Source organism: Prorops nasuta, unplaced genomic scaffold (genome assembly GCF_024137725.1).
Source record: "Prorops nasuta isolate Cenicafe-Biocafe unplaced genomic scaffold, Cenicafe_Pnas_1.2 PNAS00045, whole genome shotgun sequence".
NCBI classification, from domain to species: Eukaryota; Metazoa; Arthropoda; class Insecta; order Hymenoptera; family Bethylidae; genus Prorops; species Prorops nasuta.
Window position 1 is genome coordinate 489,191 of NW_027116842.1, and position 26,635 is coordinate 515,825.

Genomic DNA, 26,635 nt, shown 5'->3' on the forward strand with positions numbered 1-26,635 from the left:
GTCGTAAGTCTCATCACCGTCCTCCCTAGAAACCAATCCTTTACCTATATAAGCGAAGTAGACTAGACTGGTTTGAAAAAATCAGGTGCTTTACCTTTTCGTTGATTTTTTTTCCTGCAATCAACAAACGATTCCGCCTTAAATTTGTAAGACGTAAAATGCTCGTCCGTTTGATTAATCCTCGCGGGAGCAATTATTTTCCTTCGTCGCATTTTATCGAACGCACACTCAAATATTGATGCGTGTGTGGGATAATGATAAGCAATAATGCGTGTATATTCGACAAATAACGAATCTGCTTTTTATTGATAAACGATCGAGAAAAGTATATATATATATATATATATAAGTGCATGCGGCATCGAGCTGCAATGGCCAGACAAACTGAATTTAAAAGTATAATAATTTTTTCTTTAATTTCTTTAGCGAGTGGTTTTCTTATTTGAAAAACGAGGTAATCTCAGTGGGCATTCAAAGGGAAATCTAATAAAAATTTGCTCGAGCCCCGGCCAAGCAGCTTGCAACTTGACGTTCGTCGGATTCTTTTAACGGCGAATTACCGCGCAATGAATATTAATAGATAGCGAGGAGCGCCATTCTTGAGGAGAAACGAGACTGATGCTCGCTCGAATAAACGAGAATTGTAACAGGCCGACGAAGCGGCATGGCATTGCGATGCAAAGAAGCATAACGGCTAATTAAATATCGGTAATTGAATGAGTAAAATTCAATATGGGTAATTAATAGGGTCCGATGGCACATAACTTTCACGTTCAATCGCAGTCGTCGACTGCGATTCTGCAATAATCGCCACGTCGTAACCGACTATCGACCGTCCCGGCTTATTCGGCACAATAATGAATGAAATTTTTATCCCTCCAAATGTCCACGTATAATTTAATGCCATTCCGCTCGTGATTCGTAATCATAAAAATTGTTCAATCCTCCGATCATAAACCGTAACGAATCGGAATACGCACGAAGATTGTGATTACGCGTAATTCCGATCATTTAGATTTCAATAACCATTAGAATTCCAGGAGCAGATTTATGTATTATACAATCGTCGTAGCTGTCCGATGGGTAAAACCGAGGCGAGATACGGTAAAAAGAATAAATTAATTGGGACGAGGGTGACTTAATATTCATATTGTTTAAATGTATAACATAGGGTATGGTGGCGATGAAGGAAGATATTTCAATATCTCCGGATATAGATGGCGAAACGAATACGGAAGTTTAACAGAGCCATCGAGGTAAGATTTTGGTATGCAGCCGTCGCGACGAGGGACTGTCAGGTGTTGCAGCTTCGATCGCAAAGGTCATATCGACTAACTCCAATGGAGAATACCGAGCACCGAGGCACGATCAGGATTTAATGGGGAGCGAAACGTCGGAATGATCACTTCTGAGTTGCAAAATGGTATGAGAGACGCTTGGAGGATCGACAATTGAGCCAAGCCACGTTAGAGAAATCTGTTTGCTCATGCGAAACTCTGACGTCTGCCGATAATAGAGAGCACATCGGAGAAAGATCGAGTATATTGGGAAATGTTCAACGGTAAATAGGAAAGGTGTCGTTATATAAAATATTCATGCGTCGGGATAATGATATACTATATATATATATATATAGTTGGGATGAAATAATAGAGTAGGGGGAGAAGGGGAGGGGGATTGGAAAGCAGAGGAAATTGTGACGTTGGCGGAAAAAGGCGCGTGTCGAAGTATTCAATTGGCCTGTTATAGAACAGAGAATCCTACATATATATATATATATATATAGGTAGTGGCGGGTCTTCCGTTCTTCAGCAAGCCCCAAGCCCTCCACCTCCTCCTTCTCCTCCATTGGCAATGCTCCTGTCTTCGCGGCTCACCATATCGTTAACGTCATCCTGCACGATAGAAGTGCGACAGCTGATACCGCCGAAATCGCAGTTATCTTTCGTCCCCCGAACACACCACGGAGACCCTCGTCAAGATCGAAGGGACGGCCCTTAAGCCCCTTGGGACTCGGAACGCCACTTATTCCTTCTCTCGTTGTACCTTGCGCCCGGGACCTTATACGTAAGGAGACAATGGGCTAGTTCTCACCGCGTTCACTTGGAATCACAGAGACCACCGCGCTCGCTTCTCCACGAACAATGCTCTTTAAAAATTTATTCGATTGACGGACGAAGAAAAAATTGCTTAGAAACGCTCTCTCTCTCTCTCTCTCTCTCTCTCTCTCTCTCTCTCTCTCTCTCTCCCTCATCTAGTATATGTATATAGGTATATACTTTGAAGTTTATCGCGTTATAGTATATAGGTGAAAAATTTATGCTGATATCGGTTAAACGAGTTTGTCAGTTGGTGGCAAACGTCCGAGCGATCGGTCAAGATGATCGTGAAAGGTGTTACGTGGGTCCGGTTTGTCACGAATAAACAGTCGTAAGTCACGTAAACGAGGATCCATCATGTCCCTTCGAAGTGGCTCGATACTTGGACCGACTTTTCATCGTGGCACGAATGAAGAGTCAACGAGCGCGTACACGATAACATCGATCATGCTCGGCGAACTTGTCGACGTAGAAGCTAGAACATTTAATCAAGAGGGATCAGTATAGCCATTGGCCCCACTGGAATATTCATATTTCTATAAATCCATCCGATAAATCTATTTCCCTTTTTTCGCGCACCGACTACGTGATTTATCGATATAGTTCAGCTCCACTTTATGTCCAGCCTACACTTTTTCACAGTTAAAAAATTTCAAATAATGCAGCTTTAACTTTGAGCGGAAATGCCACTGGATGTAGTTAAATGGAGCTGACATTCAACCGGATGTTGCCGGCTGTCGCGCGCGGAGAACCCTGCAATTTTCCGGAAATGACTAAAGCCCACTTTTCTCTCGGACAGATTCATTTTCAGACATTCCACGGGTATCGTCGGGTGGATACGTATAGGAGTTGCGCGAATCGCAGTCCAACTGGCCTAATTTTTAAACTGCTTTTTAAAAAAGAGCCCCGATAGATCTTCTTAATATCTGAATTTATCGTTTTAATAGAGCAATCCAGATTTCTCGCAGCACATTTATCCAAGAGCAAGTCTACTAATTTTTCATTAATCATTTTACTCCGGTATAATAACACGGCCCACTATACTTTCTGCACCATTTATATAAGGATTGTCTATATAATAAAGCGGATTTCAGGCGTGCCTCCAGCAATGGCTCGTGCCTTTTGTAATCAAACCCAACACCTGTCACCTCTAATCTCTCAAAGTCGCCGCCCTTATCCTCCTTCCAGGTCCGAGTGTCTCGCTATTTGTCTTCGGCATCGACGACTCAATATGCATTATCTCTATACCTGGAGGATCGCGCGATAACACTGTAGAAATATTTCAACGTGTTCCGCACAATGAGAAGCAAAATTCAATCAGTCAAAATCTTTTGCAAACAATGTTTTTCTACCCCTTGAAAAATTTTGATTGATCCGGCCCCGACGCGACGGAAGGGGCAGCTGAGGGATCCAAGGCTATCGCGAGACGGGACAAACATCCGGAATGAGTCATCCTTCCGGGTTTCATCCCGGAGCAGCATTGATTATCAAGAAAGACCCTCCGTAGGATGTTAGGATCCCCCGCATCGCACTTGGCCACACTGGATGGTATAGGTACGGCTAAAGGTCATTTGTCAGATGCCACCCCAATGTCATCGACTGCCAGGCGATGTTGTTAGCACAATTTATAATTCGTTCCGGATCGACCAAGCACGTTTTATTTCACTTACAGACTTCGCGTCCCTCTCGATCCACTATACCAGCTCTTAATTCCATATCTATTTTAAGATCTTCGAGTATCATCGGACAAAGAGGCTCTTCTGCCCCTCCGCCTCCCTTTTCTCTCCCACGTTGCAAATCCACTTAATAATTTTCATCCGAACGAGCTCGTGCCTTTGATCAAGCCAGTTCAGATATTCCTTGTCCCAAGATATCTCAAGTATGCCAATCTGCACTTCTCTCAAGCCTGTTCTCCATAATACTCCATTGTGCTTTTCTAAATGCCTGTAATATTTATATGGGCTTGCGATATATCGATACCAAAGAGCAAAATTAATAAGTAAGCTTTGCTCTCCACACACCAACACCATCCACGTGCTATAATAACACCCACGTAATTTATCGATAAAGCTTTCATATATGCTGCTCCCTCGGCTTTATTCCGCCCCTCCCTCTCAACTGTGTAGTCATTGAAAAATCTACTATGAGCGAAATGAAGTTTGCACTGGTACCAGGTCGAATCCATTTCCTGCCCATGAAACAACGAATAGTATTTGGCTAGCGTTTTAGCTGCTTTTCTATTAGCCCTCTGCCTCCGGCTCTGGCTATTTAAACTCTCCTACATATTCAGACCTCGATTATTACCATAAGTAAAAACTGGATAACGAACGTTCGATCAGGTGTAAACCATTCTCGAGTATTTCCACTTGTCGGATAATTGTTTCCTCGATACATTTGCCATTTGACATCGGTAAGTTTCAGTCGACCTTACATACCGCCAGCGAGCCTTCTAATGTTTGACGAATGCTTTCGTTTCGTTCTCCGGATGATCGAGAAAAAAGTGGTTATCCAGCGAGGAAGGGGTCAAGAGACCAAGCGAAGACGCACGAAGAGGGGGGGGGGGGGTGGGGAGAGAGGGTGTACTGCTGCTGATAAAGCGAGAGAGATAGAGAGAGAAAGCAAACCCGGAAAGAAATTGAATGCAAATACGTTAGCAATACATCGCAATCGTTGAAAGCCCCTCTGCATTCGACTTTAGTGTTTGGCCAGTAGTCGAGAGCTAGCGAGGCTCTCATTGGAATCGCCGGTGTATACGCCCTCTGCTGGGGACTATCCTGCGAAAGGGGACAGATGGACCTTTTTCGTGCCGTAGGGAACTTTTCTGCCGCCACTCCGCACTTCGTCCTGCCACCCTGACTCAGCAAGAATCCCTCGAGATCGCCTCTTTATTAATTCACCGTGAGACCAAACGGAATTACTTTCTACCGCGCATGGATTACAAAACCCGCCCTCCTCGAAACTCCAGACACTTTTCGACGCTCTTCATAAAATAAAAAGCGTGCTAAAGAGAGAGAGAGAGAGAGAGAAAGACCACATACTCATCGTTCCCTAATTATTTCATGATAAAAACCTTATACCGAGCAATACAACTGTATATATATATATATATATATATATATATATAGCTTTTAAAACGAACCAGACATCGTGGATGTTAAATTGTTTTTATCTTTATTGAAACTCTCTGTTGCCCATAAGACCTTTCCCATTGCAGTAGAAATATAAAGAAACGTTTCATAATGGTCGTATGCAAAAAATTGTCCCCTATGATAAACAGAATTTTAAGTCAATGGTCTGGGTTTGTGTTTCAATGATACACAAACCCTGTTATATTTGTATCGGGTATGTCCCCTTGCCAAAGACTATATAACCGACATTTTTCTTCATCTCTCCACTACTGATAATCTTACATTTATACATATAGGCGTAGGGTGCGAAATTGTTGCTTTCCAAGAATGGAAATACTTCTTTCATCGGTGATGTACGATTTTCGGTAGAACAGTTCTTCCGCTACATGTGTTTCTTTCGCAGCGAATGTCCGATGAAGTGACCAATGAAACGCTTGACAAAAAAGAAGAACGAGCAAGAAAAAGGGGGGGGGGGGGAGGGAGAGGAATCATAAGAAAAAATCGCCTCTAGCTTCGCAGCTCGAGCTCAATGCGGAAAATCGTATTCCCGTTTCCGGGCCGATGTTTGCGAACGTTTATCAACTCTAACGTAGCGGGATCCGAGCTAGGGGATGACGAGACACGACCGAATGACGTGCTCGTCGAAGCGTGATCAACATTGGGGCTCCTCCGCAAGGACTCATCGAAGCTTTTGAAAGATAGTGTACAAACGTCAGGGGTAACCAAATACATTATATCGCGCGATCGCATTCTTCTCTCCAACGTCCAATAGGCAAGTTTTAATGGTGTACCAGCTAGGGGCTACGAAAAAGAGATTACGAGAGAATTACGCAAGCCAAATCTTCCGATTAACGTACGAAATTCACTGGCAAACTTTTTATCCACTCTATCACCAGGACGATTTTCAGGGACCAAAGTAGCGCGAACGACCTGCTTTATATATAGAGTACGCGCGGACAATGACGAATATGAGGAAGATCCGCGCCCCTCGATGGCAAGTATTGAAAAAAGAAACGATCCTACCGACCGGTAAGAGCGCAACTCGATCCATCAATGTACAGTCCTCCCTTTGGCAACGGGTACACTCCATGGATTTGACAAAAACGAAGCTGCGCGAAATTTTCCTACGTCCCACGTAACACATGCATTATACCATGCACGCGAAGCAAGACAAAGGGTTCGTACAGCGTGTTTTAATGAAATGATCGATCGCGCCCAAGACTGTTTCTACAAAGCAGACGACGATGAACGCTTCCCGCGCCACTTGCAGCCTCTTGAATTCTTCCAAATGGTGTTCGATCGCTATAAATCTGTGAGCGAAGAATCCTGGGATCAGTCGCGCGTGTGGAGGAGAAGCGTACATGCGAGGAATGTTTTTGGATCCGGTGTGTCGTTAGCAGGTTAATCGGAATCCAATTAGCGCGATTAATCGGTGAACACGCAATGCCCGCACGTATCGGTCGCGCCGCCCGGAGGCTCGCGGTATTTAGGTATTTAACTGCGGAAACCCCTGCCAATGCGTGGGCGTGAACCTCCAGCTATATTTTATGTTTGGTTCTCAACTGTACTATCCCTCCTGCCGTTTGCAGACGACTACTCTCTCCAAGCTTGGAATATCCTTCTTCGTGCATGCCTCTTATATTATAGCATTCTATACTCATCATCTGTATCAAGAGACACGGTAATATTTCGACGGCAAGTACATATAAAAGTAGGTAAAGACGTGTGTCTATATACATATATATATATATATACCGCCGTCGTCGGGGCACGCAGCGCTTCCAACAAATTATACTCAACGACGAAACTATATAGTTGTGAACTGTCAAATATAATCGATAGTTATAACTGTATACCATAACGTGAGGTTATGTTTATTTCATACAGTGGGGTTATTCATTATTATGTTGTAACAATGAATGTTAATTTCTCAAATTCACAATAAAATTCAATTAAGAACAACAGAAGGAATCAAAAATTAGATAAGCATAACTGTAGGATATTTTTTTTTTAAAGGTTCATTTAAGGAGGTAATTAAGAAAAACGGCACACGCCTTTATTTCAGGACAACGAGCCTCGATCCTGACTTACAAGCGCTTCTTACAATGTTTCGGCGGGAACTGACTCCTATTTCGCTATATCGGTTACACCGACACATATAATCCTAACCCGCTACCTAAATAACATTATATTTTACAATACAGGATGTAATATACTTTGTGGTACTTTGTACAAAATTTCTTTTTCAGATTAAATTAATACAAAATATTTTCATTTCCATTGCTGAGGATAGAGCTGACTGGATTAAATAAGATTAATATGTACATATTTACAATAATTTGCCAATGAGAAGTATACTTTCAACATTAGTGTGCATCAGTCATTATCAGGTGTTAATTAATTGAAATAAATTGTTAAGGTATTTGAAAATCATATGCTAAACTTTCAGGTATTGACATCATTAACGAAATGCATGTTTTACTTTTTAAATTGATATGGATTTGAACTGTCCAAAAGGTTATATCATATATATGAACAATTTTCAAGGAGATGATAAAACTTTCTTATTACTACCATTAGAGAAAAGCAGATGAATATTTGCTAATTGTATTTTAATATTCAATCATAATATAAACAAATATTAAAACCAAATATTAATCCACGCTTCTCTAATCAGAGTAGAAAGAAATTATTATTATCTCCAAAAAAAAAATTGTCCAAATTTAATTTTGTATAAGTATAACAATGAATTTTATAATATACTATGTAATATATTTTTTAGTACTTTATGAGATATATTTCAGATTAAATTATATTAATGCTTCTTTGGAAGATATGATACATTTAAAGAACCTTCATTTACCTAGAATACAAGTTGACCAGTACTTGGATTTGAGCTAATTATACGATAGTAGATTTTTACAAAAGAAACAAAGACCCAAGTATTACAGATCCTTAATCACGAGGATGTTAAGTCACCAAGAAATGGAGGAAATGGAGATAATACAAAGTCCAATACTGATAAGTAAATGAGATTCTTCATCTTTCTTCAAATATTTATTTTCATTGAACAATTTAGATTGTTAAACGATCAATTTGATTTTAGATTTGCTATCAGTGCCATAGTTTAGTACTTTATATAGTCACTACGCAAGTCTATTATAGAAAATGTTAATACTTGTCGTTTGACTCCAAAATATTTGTTACAACTCGATTAAAAATACATGGAGAATGGTTTGCATATATTGACTGTCAGAGTTGGATCAAAGATTGTGCTTTTCACTCCTGCATGCTCAGTCATTATAGACTCCGTCGAAAATGCTGTAGCGAAAGATAATCTCACTGTTATATCAAAAGGAGAAATAGTTTCTGTGTATTCACTGGATGACTATGGTTTAACATTCCTTTTGGCTATGAAGCATTAAAATTATCTCATCAGATGCTTACTATTGACACAAAAACCTCAATTCCAAAAGCAAGGTGTCTCAACAAATAGTCTAGTTGGAGCCTTCCATTCAGAATCTGAGGATGAATTGTTACAATTGATCCCATCTTACGCCAAGCGTCAACGAATGTAGTCTGTGCCGAAGGAGCTTGATATTGGCTGATAATTAGGAGCATTATTACTGAATATTGATAAAGTCGATTGGGATATCACGCGCATAAAAACTTCATGCTACTGAATATAATTATAATTATATAAACAAAACTCTTTGTTATTATATATATATATATGTCAAGGACAAAATATAGATACTTTGTAACAATTAAATAATTAATATACTCTTAAAAAACCTTATGAAATCCCACAAAAAACAAGCTTCGCTTGCAAAAAAAGGCGGCAAGTACATAAATTGTCTAGCGTAAATAATATAGTAAAATAAATTATTCGAATACACAAAATTAATAAAATCCAAATGTTTAGGAAAGTTTTAGTTTTTATCATGCCAAAGTTAAAATTTAGAAACAAAAATAGCAACACAACACAGCTACTTGCCTGGTCCATAATGTTCATACCTATATAATAGGTAAATATCTTACAATACAAGCGTTGCTTCTCGTAATTTCAAAAAGTAGCAATCTAATCTCATTGCATACAACGAGCCCCCGGCAAGTAGCTTTCTTGTTTGACTATTTTTGCTTCTAAATTTCAACCATTGCCACGTTAAAAATATATACTTGCCTAACATTTCGATTTCACTAATTTTTTCAATTCGAATAATTTATTTTACTATATTATTTACGCTAGACGATTTATGTACTTGCTGCCTTCTTTTATAGGCGAAGCTTATTTTTTGTGCATGGGATATAGTAAACGATTGACAAGTGACAAGAGAGATTTGAAAAGATTGAAATGCTCTTTGACAGTGAGTTGCCAGAATACAAGATAACGCACAACTTATCTGCTCGAATCCCTCCGCATATTAAAGCTTCGAGATGGCAATCTCGTTTAATTGATTCTCCTCGTTACTCAGTTTCGCAAACTCTCTCGGCTAAATCTTAAATTAAATCTTGCAATCCGTGACGCGTTCGGAAGAAAGCATAAACTAGAGAAAACAATAATATCAAAGAAAAGATTCGAGGGACGAGCCGAGAGAAGAAACTGGGAGTAAACTACGTTCACGCTTTTTAAATCATAGCTCGATTATTCTTCCTAGCGGTTATTTTAGCTCAAAGCTTAGTATTCTTATTTCGGTAGGAAATAAGCTTTTCTCCTCTAGATTCTTTGCTCCCCTTTCGTGTAAAAAGGGATAAAAAAAACTCGTTTAATTCTTAAGACAGATAAGGTAGAGAAGCTGGGATGAAAGTGAGAGTCCGACCATTCGTGAAGAGTAATATATATATATATATATACCATTTTACAGAAGAGAGTGGAGAGGATACAGTATGATAAATTCAATTTAAAAGCGTTGCTTTCCTGATTTTTCAAAGTTTGATGGATGCTATTTATACAGAAATATTTCGCCGGAAGTATAGTCGGAAGAGGAGGGGGGTAGGGGGGGGGGGGAGTAGGAAACTCTGAACTGGCGAGTCACGGGGGGGGTAAAGCGGTTGGCCAACTTTTCTACTTGACAGAATCTTGCCTAATCCCGTCCGTAGGAAAGGAAACGCATAACCGGATTCAGTTTCCAAGATACGCTAGCGCCCCTCTTTTCAATTTCTCTGGTTTATAATTCAATTAAGGATTTCGCCAAGACGAACGACTGGTGCAGGATAATCCAGCAAAGGAAGCAAAGCTTCGAATTTGTGCGACCGTAATGGTTTAAAACGTTATAACCTTAAATCATTAAAATCGAGAAGCAAAGTTTTCCAAAGCATCGTTAAAAAATATCCTCGATCGAACTGTGCTCGTTTTGCTATATATATATATACAAAAAAATCTCTAAATTTCCCGTCAAAAAATTACATCGTTTAACCGAGCAGCCAAGTGGCTAGCACAGTGTGCAGATTATATACACTTTTATCGATCCGTTTCGATAGCAAATAATCCGTATCGGATGGAAAAAATTATACGTAATTCATAGGAAGCTGCCGTGAAATATTTACTCGCTCTCACGTTCCACCAAGTGGATGAAGGGTCACCGAGAGATCACTTGACCCCGCCCGTCACGACCGACCGTGGCAATGCTTTCAAGCGACGTCACTTTCAGCATAAAAGTTGATTCGCAACATTCTCTCATCTCTCTCTCTCTCTCTCTCTCTCTATATATATATATATACACCACAACGCATTGTCAAGCTAGAAAATAATTCGCTGGGAGTAAAAATCGGAGGAACGTCAAGTGTCAAATTTCCTGATTTTCTTCTATATATATAATTGGTTTAAAAATTCTGCAAACTCGCTGGGGTGTACGTTACAGAGCCGTGCAGGAGCTTAGCGAGTATTATATATATATATATCAGGTATAGCGAGTAGAGTTGTGTAGATGGCATATTGGAAAAAGGTATGATAAAAAGTATGAGGGAAACTTGGAAAGAGAAAAAGGAGTGTGGCTGACAGTGCGAAAGAAAATGGTTGGTAAGGGGGGTGGTGGTGAGGGACGGAGGGGTGACGGGGAGGGAAGGGGCATGAAAGGAAAAGATCCATTTTGCGTTACATCTCGCTTCTCGCGCGTTCGGAGTGAAGCTGGGCAGCGCCATTGGGGGCCGTTAGGAAAGCCTCCAGAGTGACAATCTTGAGGAGAATGGCTACGGATGGACTAGGTAGGATACAGAAAGAGGCGTGCATCTGCATATAACCTGGTTTCTCACTCTTCTCGGGGCACTTGTGTGAAAGGACGCGAATTCCCTCGGGAAATGGGCAGCAGAGCGCGGCTCTGCCATCGGCTATCCTCGCAGAAGACCGACCACTCCTGAGGGAGCTGCCTAGTGCTTCTCAAACACGGCTAGCTGACCCTCTATCCTTCATTACCTGCTTTCTCATTCGAACTCGCCACTTTCGAGAGCGTCTCTCCCTCTCTCAAGTACGTCCACGTGCCAGGCAATCCTAAACCAAATGAATCCATCGACTCTCCGACGCCGAATTCGATATAAGAAAAATACACGAAAGACCCTTTCAAAAGAGATTTATCGCTTCTTGCACTGCCAAACGTTCCGATGTATATGTCTGTACTGTATATACTGGAGGGGGGAAAGAAACAATATGGCACTGGGGAGACAAACACTGTGTATAGCTCTTGTGTGTGTATTCTTCCAGTCACTCGAGGAGACCTTTAATAATATAAACCTTGACTGTATTATCCAGGCCATCGGAGAAATAAACGATTGATCGCGTGCCTTCTTCGCCAAAGGTCGCGAGGATGAACGAAACGCTCGACTCGGAATAGCTCGGCAATGGTCAATTTGGGGAACAGGAATCTGCAGAAATGGGACGTAGTTTCGGTGACAACTGTCGTGTATATATATAGCCTCTAGCTGCTGGACTATGATAGATTGCCGCGAGCGAGAGAAAAAGTATCCGGTGAACCGCTGTGAAATTGCAGCTATAGGGAGGAGGATGCTATGGCCCCATCCCATCGGGGCGCGCGTTCGAGCGCTACTTGAAAATCTAAACAGTGGGGTGGAAGTGGCGAGGGGTGGCGAGGCGAGCATCCGCGGAACGTGGCGAGCCCAGCCAAACTGTGCTCGAAGATCGATCGAAAGCTTTTGTATCGTCGACGAATATCGACGAAGTAGCTGACACCTGGAAAAGAGATACCTCGCGTGCTTGCAACTCGAGAGGCAAAAGCACAAATACGCGCTTTTCTCCGTCGAGAAGAGCGAAGCTTGGAAAAACCATGAATGCCAATGACAGGCAGCCAACGCGCTCTTATCTGCACACCGTCGACCAGCCAAACGTGTTAAAAACCTCATTCGCCTGATTTGACGCACGCGCACCCTACGCCGCGCTTTATGCTGGCTGTAAAAAGAAAACAGCTTTTTTCGCTATTTCTTTACGGCATATATATATATACTTTGTGGCACCCCAAACAAACGAGCAGGTCGATCGCTCGTAATTAAACCGATCGACTCCAACCAATCGCTCGCGCCTGATTAAAAAGCAAAGTTTTCTAGTTTAAATATATAGAAAAAGTTTATTAGCTCGGGTGTCAATAGGAGGAGGACGGGGGGGGGGGGGGGGGGGGGATTGGAAATTGATCGAGGATACGAGTGGGCAGGACGGCAAAGGGAGGACGCGCGCGCGAGTATCGATATGCAGAGGAATACCGGGCAGGGTACAAAGGGCAGAGCAGCAATATTGAGACAAGTTATCGTTCGTTCGCTGCAATGTGTAGAAATAATGTACATGTGGAGAGAAACTGGATAATTGATTGAAAAAATCCCAGCAATTTTAACGCTGACTTTTTGAAATTTCAGCCCCGTCTCAGGGTCCTGCATTATCAATGTCACCGACCATTCGAATTACGATAATTCGCCACGATTAAATTTCCACGCAAAGCTTCCCCTGTGAATCGCTAATAACGCGCGGTAAACCATTTCAAAGATTATACGTTTAGTTTATGTTCAAATCGTGTTAGGTATATTATATATGTATAGGGTATATTATAGTATAAATATATTGCTGTACACCTATACTAATGATATATATATATATATAGGCTTCCGAACCCAAGGACAATTATCGCTCCGAGAGTACATGTATTTCGTGCAGCGAGAGTTGTTTTCATGGATGGGTATAATGCTGATGAATTTATGTCCGTTTGTTCTCGTTCTTAATCGCATGTTAATTGTAATACGCACACACGGTGCACGATCGAGAGAAGATCCGATCAAAGGATTTCAGGGGTTCCGGATACGATATTCCGGTGAAAACGGTGATGAGGCTTAAATTAGGGTACATCAGGTATCGGAACATTTTTCGTTTTTCGATCGATATCTCGGCAGTCTGTGGTATAATCCATCGGAAATCCCAAACATAAGAGGGTGGTAGGTATAGAGCCGCAGGAAAACTCGAGGACAAAGGGAAATGGACGTGGGAAGAATGCAAGGGGTTTGAAAATCGACGAGGGAGAGAGAGAGAGAGAGAGACAGAAGCAATTCTCTCTCTCTCTCTCTCTCTCTCTCTCCGAATCTCCAGAATGACGATACATCCGTCTCTATGCCGTTTTTAAAACCCTGCTACAGTGCCTCTCTGTCCCTTCTTGAGCTATTGCTCTCTATTTCTATGTCCGTGACGTTACCTCGACATTTAGCCGAGAAAAACGAGCGTGCGAATTGCTCGTCGTAAATCCATTACAGTCCCGCCGCCATGAAACAGCGCGATAGTCACCTTCTGGCCCCAGAGGCGAAACCAAGTGTGAATCTGCATACGGCGTTCAATTTCTTTCAGCCTGCACGCAAAATTCTGATCACGAAGCGAAATGTTTTTCGAAATGGCCAAGCCTGACTCGAAACAAGATTTAGGAGCATCTAGATATAAAACTCTGCCGGAAATATGGCTAACGAAAAAATATTGCTTTAAATAATCGATATTCTACCGAATCATCTCATGCCACTCATACGTACAGGTTCGTATACGCCGTATACACGGGCACTCGGTTATCCCGAATTACTAATTAAGGATGAGCTATAGACGTTCATCTTGAAAATAGATTAAACTCCGGACTATGTCCTAATATTCGCAGTGGTCGAGGCTCTAGTAATGGATGTTGAATCTTTCACCTTGCTAGATAGACTGTACTCGAATATCCTTTTAGTCTAATTCGTCGCATAAAAGTCCAATTAAAAGCTGAATTTAGGCGAAGGAAGCTCAGTGTGGCAGACCTACCAACTGCAGTCTGTAGTAGCTAACTCTCGGCGGGAGCTTTTCGAAGCGAGAATGAAAGCTTTATTGGTGACTAAGGATTTCAAATCGCTCTTATACCGAGTCCTTTGCCAAAGACCCTCCAGGAGGCATCCCTTTTAAAGCCCGTGTAAAAAGTAATTTTTTCATTTCACTGAATTATAGATAAGCATGAAATTTTCATCCCATTGCCTTCGCTACTTTCAATGTATTCGGCTACTACGTGTTTCACATTGCACTTGCAAGGAAATTCACAAATGTCGAGTGTCGAAAACCAAGCTCCTAGAAACGTTTACCGATCAGGCTACGGATTTATATCCTCCCTCTCTCTCTCTCTCTCTCCTCAACTCGGTTACTCCACTCGAGATTTCGTTAGCTCGAAAATCACTGCAGAGAATTTTCTCCCTTTTTAACAGTAAAATTACATACGTATGGGAAACTTGTGATATATATAATACTTTACACGCGAGGCAAGTGTAAAAACGGTCGAGCGGATGGTTCACTATAGTCTCTCAATCGTCTTTTAAAAAAAACCGTCACCGGTGAAAAATTTCACTCTCAAACTTTGAATTCAGCTAGGTGAGTTTTCTGCCTTCGGCAGGGTTTATGCTACGATGGACGCTTCGAAGAGCTTCGCGAGCTCTTTGCAACCATAGCGCCTTCAAGATTCCTTCTCATTTTACAGGAACGCGATAATTTCGACCCCTTCTGAAGAATCCTCGAAGCTCTGCTTACCAAGGAAGCCGAGAAAAACTCGGGAAAACGTGCACCTATCCATCCACCCATCCTCTCGCATTCTCCCTTCTACGATGCCCCATTAACCTTTCGCTAAGTACTTTTCATTTTTATATAGATTCAACACCGAGATTCTCCCGTCGACTGAATTTTTCACTTAGCTCCATTTTAGTCAACTGCCCCCCCCCCCCCCCCTCCTTCTCCTCCTCCCCCTACATCTGCAAAATAAAAGAAAAGATTTTTAAAAGCGCGTAAAAAGGAATGAGCAATTATTACGAGAATTTCATTACCCATGCAGTTTATCGAAGGATTATAATAAATTTTACGCGTGCTATATATACTCGCAATTGATACTCCATACCACTTTGACCAATTGACAGCGCAACGAGCAAATAATCATCCGTTACGAGCTCGTATAACGGATAAACAATTATTTTTCATTCAGCGAGGCGATAAAAAATATGGCTAGTAGCATTGTCATGGAAAACTGGTGAGATTCGGGCATTTATATTCAATGCAGTCAGGAGCAAAACCCACGCTTTATTCTTTTCACTTGTTTTACGAAGCGAATGGACGCAGTTTTATTTAATGCATAACTAGTTCGTATAAATCTCTTAGGGAGTGTCTTGGAAAACAAGAAAACTACAGGATAGCATTTTCGTGGAATATTCCTTCCTTCGTATCGTGCCATCGAAGTATGCTGCGCCCGCTATTTTGATTATATCTTACAAAAATATTTTCTCAGGCTACATTCACCGACACTCTAGAATGTTTTTATTACTCGGTGCAGTCGACAGTATTCTATAAAATGCTCTATCCTCGCATGACAGCTCCATTTTCGACCAGTCTCAACTCCACTGACTATATCCATATATATATATATATATCCACCGCCAAGGTATTAGTAAGTGCTACTGAATTTTTCATGTTGATTTTAGAGTCCACTATTAATTTAATTCACTTAGAGCATTCTCTATCCACGTCACTTTCTTTCTAGTAAAATATTCGCACGACTGGAAATTTCAACTAAATAATAATTGTTGAAATGGGTTCAGTTGCAAAATGGTGTTATATTAGTGAGCGTGTTGTCCGGGAGAAGAGAACCGATGTATATATATACATAAAGAGTGGAATAATAGAGAAACAGACATTACGGTCGAATAGCATATTTTGGCTGTTCCTGCTGCAGCTGCTGTTACTGCTGCTCCTGCATTTTTGACATGCCTCCACCCGCTACGTCACCACCACACTTTTCGCAGGAATGACAAAGCACAGTTCTGAGCTAGCCATACCGACATAAACGAGTGGTAGGTAATAAGAATGCCTCTTAATGGACCCTAAACGACCAAAGTATACATGCAATTTCAATAAGTCTCGTAAATCATTCGCAAACTATGAAATTTATCGTTAGATATTTTTAAAATATCAGTGTGTCAAACTTACAATTATATATATATAGAACCGTATTTTGATTCACTATATATATATATATATATATATATAATGTAGACTGGAGGGTTATCCTTAATTATTCAGTGTAAAATTTAAAAAATGGAATGGAGTACTCTGAAAAATGTTAAATGCTTCAAGACCTCGGGGGTTAAAGTTTTAATTATCCATAACAGTTAAGACAACAGGAACAAGACGAGATTTGTTGAATCTCACGGGTGTAAGTCCTTCAGTTACGCGCATAGCATACATTTTTCAACTTCTCGGGGAAATTTCTATTATTTATTAAAATGCACTATTAGCAGTCTGTATTTTATCGATCCGCTGAAACGTTTCAACATTTACGTTGCTCCACTTGTGAATAAAAAATTATTTACTTTGCGTGTCAAACTCGCTTTGATAAGAATTCTCCAAATGCAAAAGGGAATAACTTTTCCGCTAAAATATAATATTATAATACCGAAAAGGAAGTTTGAATAGTTTTTAAATGGAGTACACAGTTGGGTCCCCTTTAAAACCCGGAGAATTCGATGAAGCAATATTATATATGTTATCAAGTTACACAATATATTATGAGTTTCGTCCGAAATGAGCCGGGACGTTCCATGGAGCGAAGAGAAGCCTGGCCATATCTAGGATGCATCAGTCTAGTTCGAAGTAGCCGGGTCGAAGTTTGAGCGGATATTGCCAGGTGGAAGACGCGCGAAGGGAGTGAAACCGGAGTTCGGAAAGGGGGGAGGGAGGCGAGACTATCGGCCAGCACGATGACTGGATAAGGGGGAACCGAGGAAGAAACGGAGACGAGAGTGCAAGATAAACGTGATCGTTGGATGGGATGGGAAATGCTCGAAGAAAGAGTAGGGATTGCACGACTCGGTTTTTAAGTAATTGCCGACCCTCTCGAGGGCTTTCGTCCGAGCGAGGCGAGGAGGAGGACGAGAAACGAGAGCATACCATAGTGACTCGATTAAACAACACCCCGAAGCGCCATATTATAAACGCACCGTTATTCCTCCTCCTCCACCTCCTCCCCGTTCGATTCTTCCGCCTTGACTTCTTCGATTTTCAACACCCTCCCCCTCCTTCAACGCGATGAAAACAGAAATCAGAAATTTCAACCGTATTACTTTATTTTCGGATTCGTTATTCCAGAATCACTTTTTCTCAATCCGCCCAGCATATTCATTAATGATTGTTAAAGACTAATGAAGATTAAGTTTCACGGATATTTGACGCATAACTTTAGATATTCCGTCGCATTAGGACCGTGGACGGAAATGTCCGTTAAGGCTGTCGAGCACGCGATTTCCGTGAATAAGTATTTCACGCCAGTGTGCCGCAAATTTTGTTTCGTCAGCAGAGCATCGCTAACTCCCCCCCCCCCCCCCCTCCTCCTCTTTCTCCCTTCCTCTCTCTGCTTCCGGACCTGGTTTTCTGGCAAGACGCCAAGATTAATTATTGTCTTTGAACAAGCCATCTGCGACACGACTGGGTACGCTTCTTGATTTTGTTGTGCAACCACCTCGTCTTTGATGCTGCCATTCTCCGGCAGGTGCAAACTACAGATCCTCATTACGTACCAATACTATATACAGCTTTCTATCTTTCAGTTTCTGGACCAGGTTGTAATCTCGCGAGGCTCCGGGCTACAATGAAAATATTAATCTTCGTGAAACTCTACTAAGAAAAAAAGATCGGAGATAAAGAAGAATAAAAAATAACATAGATATTACACGGAATGCTAGAAACTTGAATGAAAGTGTTGAATATATATATATATATATATATATATATATAAAAGGTAGGTAACGAGCAACTCGAATTTTATTAATCCGACTAATAAAAGATTATGGATCACAACGACACCCACAGCTGCAATACGATGACACATGGAACGTTACAACTGTTATTATTGCATCCCCTAGCCAATAACAGTCTTTTGAAAAATACACAAAGCAAGCTTCCTACGCATCTGCGACTGATTTAGTGCAATTGACGTTTTAATAACGAATACTAAGAAAATCTATATACAGATAATAAGTATCGGTCTTAATACTCGACGCTTCGTTCTTCCGCCTATGACCATTGTAGCAAATTTCCCTCTCTATCCTTTTTACTCGTAACGATTTTACCATCTGTTTAATTATCGAAGGTGACCTTTGATGATTGCACTTTAATTACGTTGTTAAGCTGATGCGATACTCGATGAAGCGCACATTTCTCCATAATGCCTTGACCCGTCCATCGTGCTTGGGTATCACGTGTTTCATTAACGCTTACCATGTTTCATATCGACCGCATCCATGCTCATCAAATGGTTTTAGCCCACTCAAAGTTTCTGCACTTGCTGTTTCGTCCCGAAGAAAAAGACATTTTTCAACCAAACGCATCATCGTTCCAAGAAAATATTTCAAATTATTAACAGTTATCATCGTTTCGTTGCTAAGAGGTTATGAAATTTCTTGCAGATTTGATCGGACAATTTTAAGAAGAGGAGGGCCATGGACGCTGGCTGGTACGAAATGCGAGGCAATTTTAAGAGGACAAAAAATCCAATGGGGCGTGTGGACTATTGGCGAAAAAGGAAGAGAAAGAAGATGGGCAAGCTGGATGGAAAGAAATGGACGGACAGTGATTTCGCGCATCCCGATAGTCGAGCGAGGAAACGGCAGGTGTACTTTTGGAGGCAGCTGCAATCAAAGCCACCATCTGCTGCTGCAGTAATATACGTTCGGTTCGGCCACTTCGGTCGGCCTGCGCCAGAAAACGATAGGCCGTTCGTGCGCGCTGTGTACATAAAGATTACCTGCCTATAAGGAGCCGTTGTGCTGTGCCCCGACGCTCGCAATTAGACCTACCTGGCGAACACGCGCTGCGCTCGCTTAAGATTACCTGATTTCGCCAAACCCGATCCTTCTTCAAAGTCTTCCTCTCTCATCTTACCTTCCTTCGCGCTCGCGCCTCGTTCCTCTACTTTTTTCTGCCCTTGTATAACTTGTCGTAACAGTTGGACGGCACGAGTCAACCTGCGCAAAACTCCAACAATGGCTTCTCTCTGTCGCGCGCGCTCACGCTTAATTTAACCTCTACCCAATATTCAGTCCCTCGAAAGACTGTTCGATCGTTCCCCTTTTAAGAGGCTAAATTTCTGCTTTGAGGTTATGTGAAGAAACTTGTATTACTTTAAGAGTATGTGTAGAGTATTCTTTATATTTATTTTTTCAATCTTCATGGTAGATAGTTCTCTTTGGAGAATTAAAACAATGTTTTATGCAAAATGTAACTATCATAACAATGATTAATCCTTATGATATTGTGTTTGAAAGTATTGTACAGGTACTGCCACCTATACCGACGAAAGCCAACTATACACGTATAAGCTGAATACCAACATGTACCGTTTGTGTACCAATGTGTACTTAACTAGTTATGTACACTTGCTAAAGTAGATTTTCAACGCGCGCTTGCTAGTAATTATATTTGTGCTGAGAGAGAAAGATGGAGATAATAACTTTTTTTACAAATAGATCATAACTTCAAATTTTTGCGACCCGAAAACATCAGGATGCGTTGAGAGATTTCTGTACAAATATTTTAACGTAATGCATACATTTTAGAAATAATTATTTATTATGAATACATGAAACTTTATACACTCTATTATTGTTAAAGCAAATTAAATCTTACAAATGCTTCGTCAGTGAAACATATAAACCTCACAATCAGGTATCTAACTCAGTAATATATAGTTACAGCTACCTATAAACACATCGATCAATTACTTTACATCTTAGTGGTATAAAACATTACACATTACAGGAATAAAGTATAAAACTATTTTAATAACGTCCAGATCGGCCATCCCTGCCTTTGTCGTCTCTTTTACGGCGATCTTTTGATCGCGATCTTCTTTCGCGCGATCGAGATCGGCGCTTCCGATCTCGTCCTCGTGATTTGGAACGAGATCTTGATCGTCCTTTTCCACCTTTCTTTCGACTGTACAAATATCGGCGTAAATCCCGAGATATGGGCTTCAGATGCATGAAGTTACAAAACCCAGAGCGAGTGCACTCCCTGAAAAGTTTGTTTCTTAGCTACAAGTTTAGATAACTATTTTTTTAAATTATGAATATTTTATTTGGAGATTATACTTCAGTTATACCTACCCCATTTCATACTGACGACAACAAGCTTCACGAAAATCTGTCACAGGTGATAATTCTGCATATACTGGTCTGCCTCCAAACCATCGATTATTTAAATCGTTCACTGCCTTTTCCGCATCCTCCTCCCTACGGAACTTAATGTAAACGTTTCCAACCAAATGGTCTCCCAGATTATCACAGACGTTCATTTCTTCTATCTCTCCATATTTGTCTTCGCATTCTACAAAAACATCTTCAAAAAAGTTGTCATAATGCTCTTGCATTTCTTCATCCGACACATTGGCAACCACTAGAAAATATAAAAAGTATTATTAGATCCTAAGCATAGCGTGGTTGAATAATTTATCAAAGCTTGATTGCTTACAGTGGGAACCATCCGCGCTCTTAGCTGAGTTTTGTGGATTGACATAAAGATTTTGAAGTAAACACGTCTGTAAAATTCAAAATGGTTAATTAATATAATTAATGCATTAATTATCCAGGAAAAGGGTAATATCTCAATGGTAACTAATTTAAAATAAAAATACCGCCAATATACTACTATTAGCATCCATGCAAATTTACATGACTCCTATATATAGTTTGTAAATTATACGTTTACTATTGTCCTAAACTTTACCTGGCTAAATGTAGGTTTATTGTGAATTCTGGAGCATCGGTCCCCATGTCGACACGCTCCAATTTTAAAGTAAAACGAACAGTTTACCCTGTAAAAAGAAAGTTTTGTCTAACCACAAAATTTGTATACCTGATCGCGCAAAATTGACATTACGACTTACTTGTCTTTTTCAGTTCCAAAAATAGAAGCTAAATATTCGGCCATGATGTCCAAAAAACCTTCTATTTGTCAAAGATAAAAATAATAACTTTTAATATCTTTTGAGTTATTGCCAAACCTAATCAACTGGACACTGGAGCTGGACTAAGCTGGACTAACCTCAACCCAAACTAACCTCTTTAACTTAAATGTTTCTACGCGTTGTTGCACATGCGCAAACAGCACAATAACGTACGGCGCGCATTTCAAATCCTTTAACAGTAATTTTATTAATCAATAATTACTGATAAAGCAACATAAAAGCAAAGAATATATTATAAAAAATGAAATTTATTCAACAAAACAAACTTACGTTATCTTAAAATTATTTTACACATAAAAGACGCACAAATATAAAAAATATAATTATAATGATAGTTCTCTGGGTATCAAGCCCTCCTCTTCCAAATGTTGCCTTAACTTATTTTTCTGTATTTTTCCGCTAGTAGTTTTAGGATACTCGTTAACAAAATGTATGTAACGCGGAATTTTAAAATGTGCTATTTTTCCCTTACAATATTTCCTCAAATCGTCGGTAGAAACTTTGGCTCCATCTTGTAAAATTATGCATGCGCAAATTTCCTCACCGAGCACCTTATCATAAGCTCCTACAACCTGTACCTCTTTGATTTTCGGATGAGTTATTAAAAAATCTTCAATTTCCTGAAAAAAAAAATCAATTTTATTCCTTTATATCAAGTTGATGCTTCATTGATATATATATATATATATATATATATATATATATATATAACGTGTACATAAATATAATAAAATCTATGAAAGAAAACCTTAGGAAAGATATTTTCACCACCCCGAATAAGCATATCTTTGATTCTCCCTACAATGTGTCCATAACCATCTTCGCGCAGAATAAACTGGTCGCCTGTCTGTAGCCAGCCATCTTCACGAATCATTTTTCTCGTACTTGTTTCATCGTCAAAGTATCCTAACATATTTATGTAGCCTCTAATCCAAAGTTCTCCAACCTGGCCAAATTGAACGGGAGATCCATTCTCGTTGACTACCTTTCAAGTTAAAGGACAAATCTGCAATAACGTTACCAGTTTTACAAGAGTATACTTTTTCAATTTTTACCGTAGCTTCTACGTGATCCGAAAGGTGACCAACGGTGGTTTGAGCCAATGTCACGTCCTCCCCAGGTAACGATTGAAATGCTACTCCAGTACACTCGGTTAAACCGTATATTGACTTAAAAAGAGATAATTTATGGTAATTATTAATTAATGACAAAACTGTTCCGTAAGAAACGAATCTATATAGTCGGCGGGGACACGTTAAAGGGAAAGCAAAGACTTTAGAACTTCATTTGGAAAGGAATCGACCGTTGCTTCGGTTATCCCTCCTAGGAACAGAGTTTATGCATACGAACCAAGGGACTCTTGTAAGATATGTGCATAGATACAGGAGAATTCGAGTCATCGACCCCTCTCTCTCTCTCTCTCTCTCTATCGCGCGCTTCCTCTACTCCCGAGTCTCTATATGGTTCATTGTGTTACACTTATTAGAACAGTTAAGTTGGTAATTAACACCTTATGGGATGGGCAAGAATCTTTTAACCTAATTCGATAAAATGCATATTTGCAAAGTACACACCAAAGCTATATACGCTATCTTCAATTAATGCAATAATTTCATTTCTCAATAATTAATGCTCCTCTAAAAATAGCTTTTGCTCGAAAAAAAATAATGCACGCGTCTTTAGACCATATTCGTGGTTTACCTTCATATTACTCAGACCAAACAGGTCTACGATCCTCTTAAACATTTCAGGTGACGCTGGAGAACCTCCAGTTTGGCCAACACGCAAATTTGTAGGCAATTTCATTCGTTGCTGCGCATCTAATAAGTTCAACTGAAAAAGAAAACAGTTTTAATATTGATTAAAGTCATTCCGAAATAGAGAGAGAGACTGAGTTTTCACTCACCCACATTGTAGGAGTCCCAAAAGAAACGGTACATTTTTCAATAGAAATAGCTTCCAAACTTTTAACTGGATTGTAAGAGCGTGATTCCAGTACTATAGAGCTGCCTTCGTGCAAACTTCCCAAATACCCTGACAATAATCCAAATGCATGGAAGAAAGGTACGTTGAAACAAATTTTGTTATAACCCACGCCCAGTTCTGCCCTGTGTGCTACCTATATATACACAAATTAAATCTCTAAACCTATATTGAGAATAATCGGCAATATTTCAATCTAACGAGAACAGCGATAGTAATACCTGACGAGAATTATTTACTAATGATTTGTGCGACAGAAGAGTGGCTTTAGGATGACCTGTTGTCCCAGACGTAAATTGTACGTTGGCACTCGAACGACAGGAAATATCACTTTGCTCGGCGCCTATGGCTTCAATTTCCACTCGACTCGCCGAACACTCGACGTCGCAGAATCGATGAGCACCACTGCGAATAGGCAAGGATCGTTGACAGTGCCCTTCTTGACATTAATATATTCAAGTATAAGCACAAAACATGTATTGAATAATCTTACGAAATGTGGTCATCGGAGTAAACGATTATATGCTTCAAACGAGGACACGACTCTTTGGCTTTGAGCAACATCCGTGGGTAGTTTTGTGTTTTGAATTCCGCAGGTGATATCACAGCCTTAACGTCAACTTTATTCAAACAATATTCAAGCTCCGATTGTTGGTAGGCAGGATTGATACCAATCAGAACCTGGCCCAACCTAGCTATTGCTGCAGCAGATATCAACCACTCGACGTCGTTCGGACCCCAAATTCCCACATGATCGCCTCTCTTCAGTCCCAATTTTTTCAAACCTCCTGCCAACTTATCAGCCCTCCGAAGAACCTCGGAAAACGTCAAGCGAATGTTTTGGTGGACGGAAAATATCAATTCTCGATCCGGCCATTTTTCCACACTCTCCTGCAACAATTGACCAATCGTCTTATCGTTTATAGGTTTCTCACTGGAATGCTTCAAGTAGGCAAGATTCTCGTTTGCTCCGGTGACGCCTTGCTGCTTTTCTATACGCGATTCGTTCCTCGTGCACGAATGTCGCGCTGCAAATATATGAATAATTTTAGCAAAACACGCGCAAATATTATGACATGCAAATTTCGAGGACGAATCTTTATCGCTATAAAGTTGTCGTAACTTACCACAAACATTGCTTCCTAGTGCGTGGAAACATTTCAATTTGTGTTTCTGATTTCTCAAACAAGTTAAATGGTTACAAAATTGTTCCACCAACCGCAACATTTTCCACAAATATAAACAGTAATTTCTTTAAAGCATCTAATTACTCTAGACTGATTTTTACTTCCAGCCGAGTGCTCCGAAGTACCATTTCCTTCATTCACTAGATATATATAAAACACTCCGAAGTAATAATTCAATCCAGTTTATATTATAGTGTGTATGTGCTAACTAGCTACTATCCATGAATATTTCTTATCTGTACTTCTGATAACTTTATTTCTAATTTACGTCAACATAAACAGGGTCCCGGAGGAGAGAGATAAAGTTGGTGTATGTATAAAAAAAATCTGATTAAATACCAAGTGTATCTTTGAGGGGGATATACATAATATAAATAAAAAAAGTTTGTGTCACCGAGTACATATTTTACACGTTACGTCAATTAGTTATGCTAGGAAAATCTTTTACCAGATAAAATTTTAATAAACTCTCTTAACACTGACAGTCCATACTGTCGTAAGGCAGCACAGTGACTAACTCGCTTTATCAAGGAAATGCAGTAAAAAAATATTTGCATTTCAATATCAAATGTGTTGTTTTCCTATATACTACCATCGTATAAGAATAACTTAAGATAGTAATTGTTTTAAAACAATTACTAACGTACAACGAAAAAATATAGTCTTCAGCATATTTTTATCAACCGATAATGGTGTCGATATAAATTTTGTTTAAAAGCAGCTTGGTTGTCTTCAGAAGGAATCATTTTTAATCAATGACCCTCGTAACTTTATCAAGACTTTTACATTTTGTATTACGTGAAAAAAGTAAAAGCATACTTGGGGTTATATCTAAGCACAAGATTGATCTAATCATGCCAGTCTCTCTACCGCAATGCACCTTAGTACGCTCACAGTAGAATATTTATTAGCGATTAAATATGCCAATTGGATTCACAGAGGCGTTCTAGTTGAGCGTTCTATAAACTATATTTAAGCCATGGACGCCGCCGAGTAATGAGAGCTGACCTAGTATCTCGACATTGACAAAAACTGGCCTTTCGCAGTAACAAGTCAGTTTTCTTTAGATGTATGGCATTCACATGCTATTAAGCAAAGATTTATTTCGAATGTTGCGACACCAATTACCGTTCTGATAATATACTTTCTTATACAATGGCTAATACATATAAGTATACACCTAAACCAACGAAGCAACGCCTCGGTATATAAATGAGAATAATCACCAGCAGCATCGCGAGAGCTATTATAATTCACGTGGTAAAAAAAGAAAAAAGATGTTTAAATGAAAAGGAAAGAAACAAATTTGGATGGTCGATTGTAAAATTGCTGAAAATTTGGAATAAAGAGAAATGTGCTATATAATTACGTGTGTGTTTTTATCGAGGGTATATAGCAAGAGTATATTTGAATACGATCGGTAGTCCATTAAGAGAGTCGGTTGATAAAAGGTAAATTCGTGTGAACTTGATTCGTTGACACGAGGGAAGGCTGGAATGAGGGAAAGACGTTGAAGGAGAAGGATGTGAATAGAGTCGGTGCTTGTCGGTCGGAACAAAGGGGGTCTATAGCACAAGTCAGAGGCTTTCGAGATAGGTGGATGGCGTGCCTACTGGCCAGCACCGGAAGTCGCGTGTCGACGGTAAGCCTGCCTCCCGCACCCTGGCCCCCCCGAGTCCAACGACCATTTTCTTACGTTAACTTCCACCGACGAGACCAGCACGAGCTACCACCAACGCTCACTC

At 40.2% G+C, this 26,635-nt stretch overlaps 2 protein-coding genes across 3 annotated transcripts; both read right to left on the bottom strand.

Moving 5' to 3' along the window:
* Positions 1 to 20,311: 20,311 nt before the first annotated feature.
* Positions 20,312 to 21,824, bottom strand: LOC136784082 (splicing factor U2af 38 kDa subunit-like). 2 transcript variants are annotated; one of them, XM_066744583.1, is made up of 5 exons: positions 21,640 to 21,824; positions 21,480 to 21,567; positions 21,225 to 21,291; positions 20,861 to 21,149; positions 20,312 to 20,768 (listed from the first exon to the last, which is right to left on the bottom strand). In XM_066744583.1, exons 1-5 carry the CDS (start codon positions 21,681 to 21,683, stop codon positions 20,534 to 20,536), a joined length of 723 nt encoding a protein of 240 aa, XP_066600680.1. In that variant the 5' UTR covers positions 21,684 to 21,824; the 3' UTR covers positions 20,312 to 20,533. The 2 variants fall into 2 exon arrangements, with proteins under 2 accessions (XP_066600680.1, XP_066600679.1); XM_066744582.1 differs by having other exon boundaries at positions 20,312 to 20,783.
* Positions 21,825 to 21,870: 46 nt separating this feature from the next.
* On the bottom strand, positions 21,871 to 25,384 carry Acsf2 (Acyl-CoA synthetase family member 2). The gene is made up of 9 exons (XM_066744581.1): positions 24,831 to 25,384; positions 24,197 to 24,731; positions 23,925 to 24,108; positions 23,627 to 23,839; positions 23,422 to 23,553; positions 22,776 to 22,889; positions 22,469 to 22,705; positions 21,991 to 22,340; positions 21,871 to 21,890 (listed from the first exon to the last, which is right to left on the bottom strand). Exons 1-8 carry the CDS (start codon positions 24,928 to 24,930, stop codon positions 22,044 to 22,046), a joined length of 1,812 nt encoding a protein of 603 aa, XP_066600678.1. The 5' UTR covers positions 24,931 to 25,384; the 3' UTR covers positions 21,871 to 21,890; positions 21,991 to 22,043.
* Between the last annotated feature and the right edge of the window lie 1,251 nt (positions 25,385 to 26,635).

Excerpts from the sequence above, each read along its gene's own strand:
- LOC136784082 (XM_066744582.1), bottom strand. The coding sequence starts at position 21,683 with ATGGCCGAATATTTAGCTTCTATTTTTGGAACTGAAAAAGACAA. Across the intron at positions 21,292-21,479 it reads ATAAACCTACATTTAGCCAG|ACGTGTTTACTTCAAAATCT; the intron begins GTAAAGTTTAGG and ends TGAATTTTACAG. Across the intron at positions 21,150-21,224 it reads GAGCGCGGATGGTTCCCACT|TGGTTGCCAATGTGTCGGAT; the intron begins GTAAGCAATCAA and ends TATATTTTCTAG.
- Acsf2 (XM_066744581.1), bottom strand. The coding sequence starts at position 24,930 with ATGTTGCGGTTGGTGGAACAATTTTGTAACCATTTAACTTGTTTGAGA. Across the intron at positions 24,732-24,830 it reads ACTAGGAAGCAATGTTTGTG|CGCGACATTCGTGCACGAGG; the intron begins GTAAGTTACGAC and ends ATATATTTGCAG. Across the intron at positions 23,840-23,924 it reads TAGTAAATAATTCTCGTCAG|GTAGCACACAGGGCAGAACT; the intron begins GTATTACTATCG and ends GTGTATATATAG.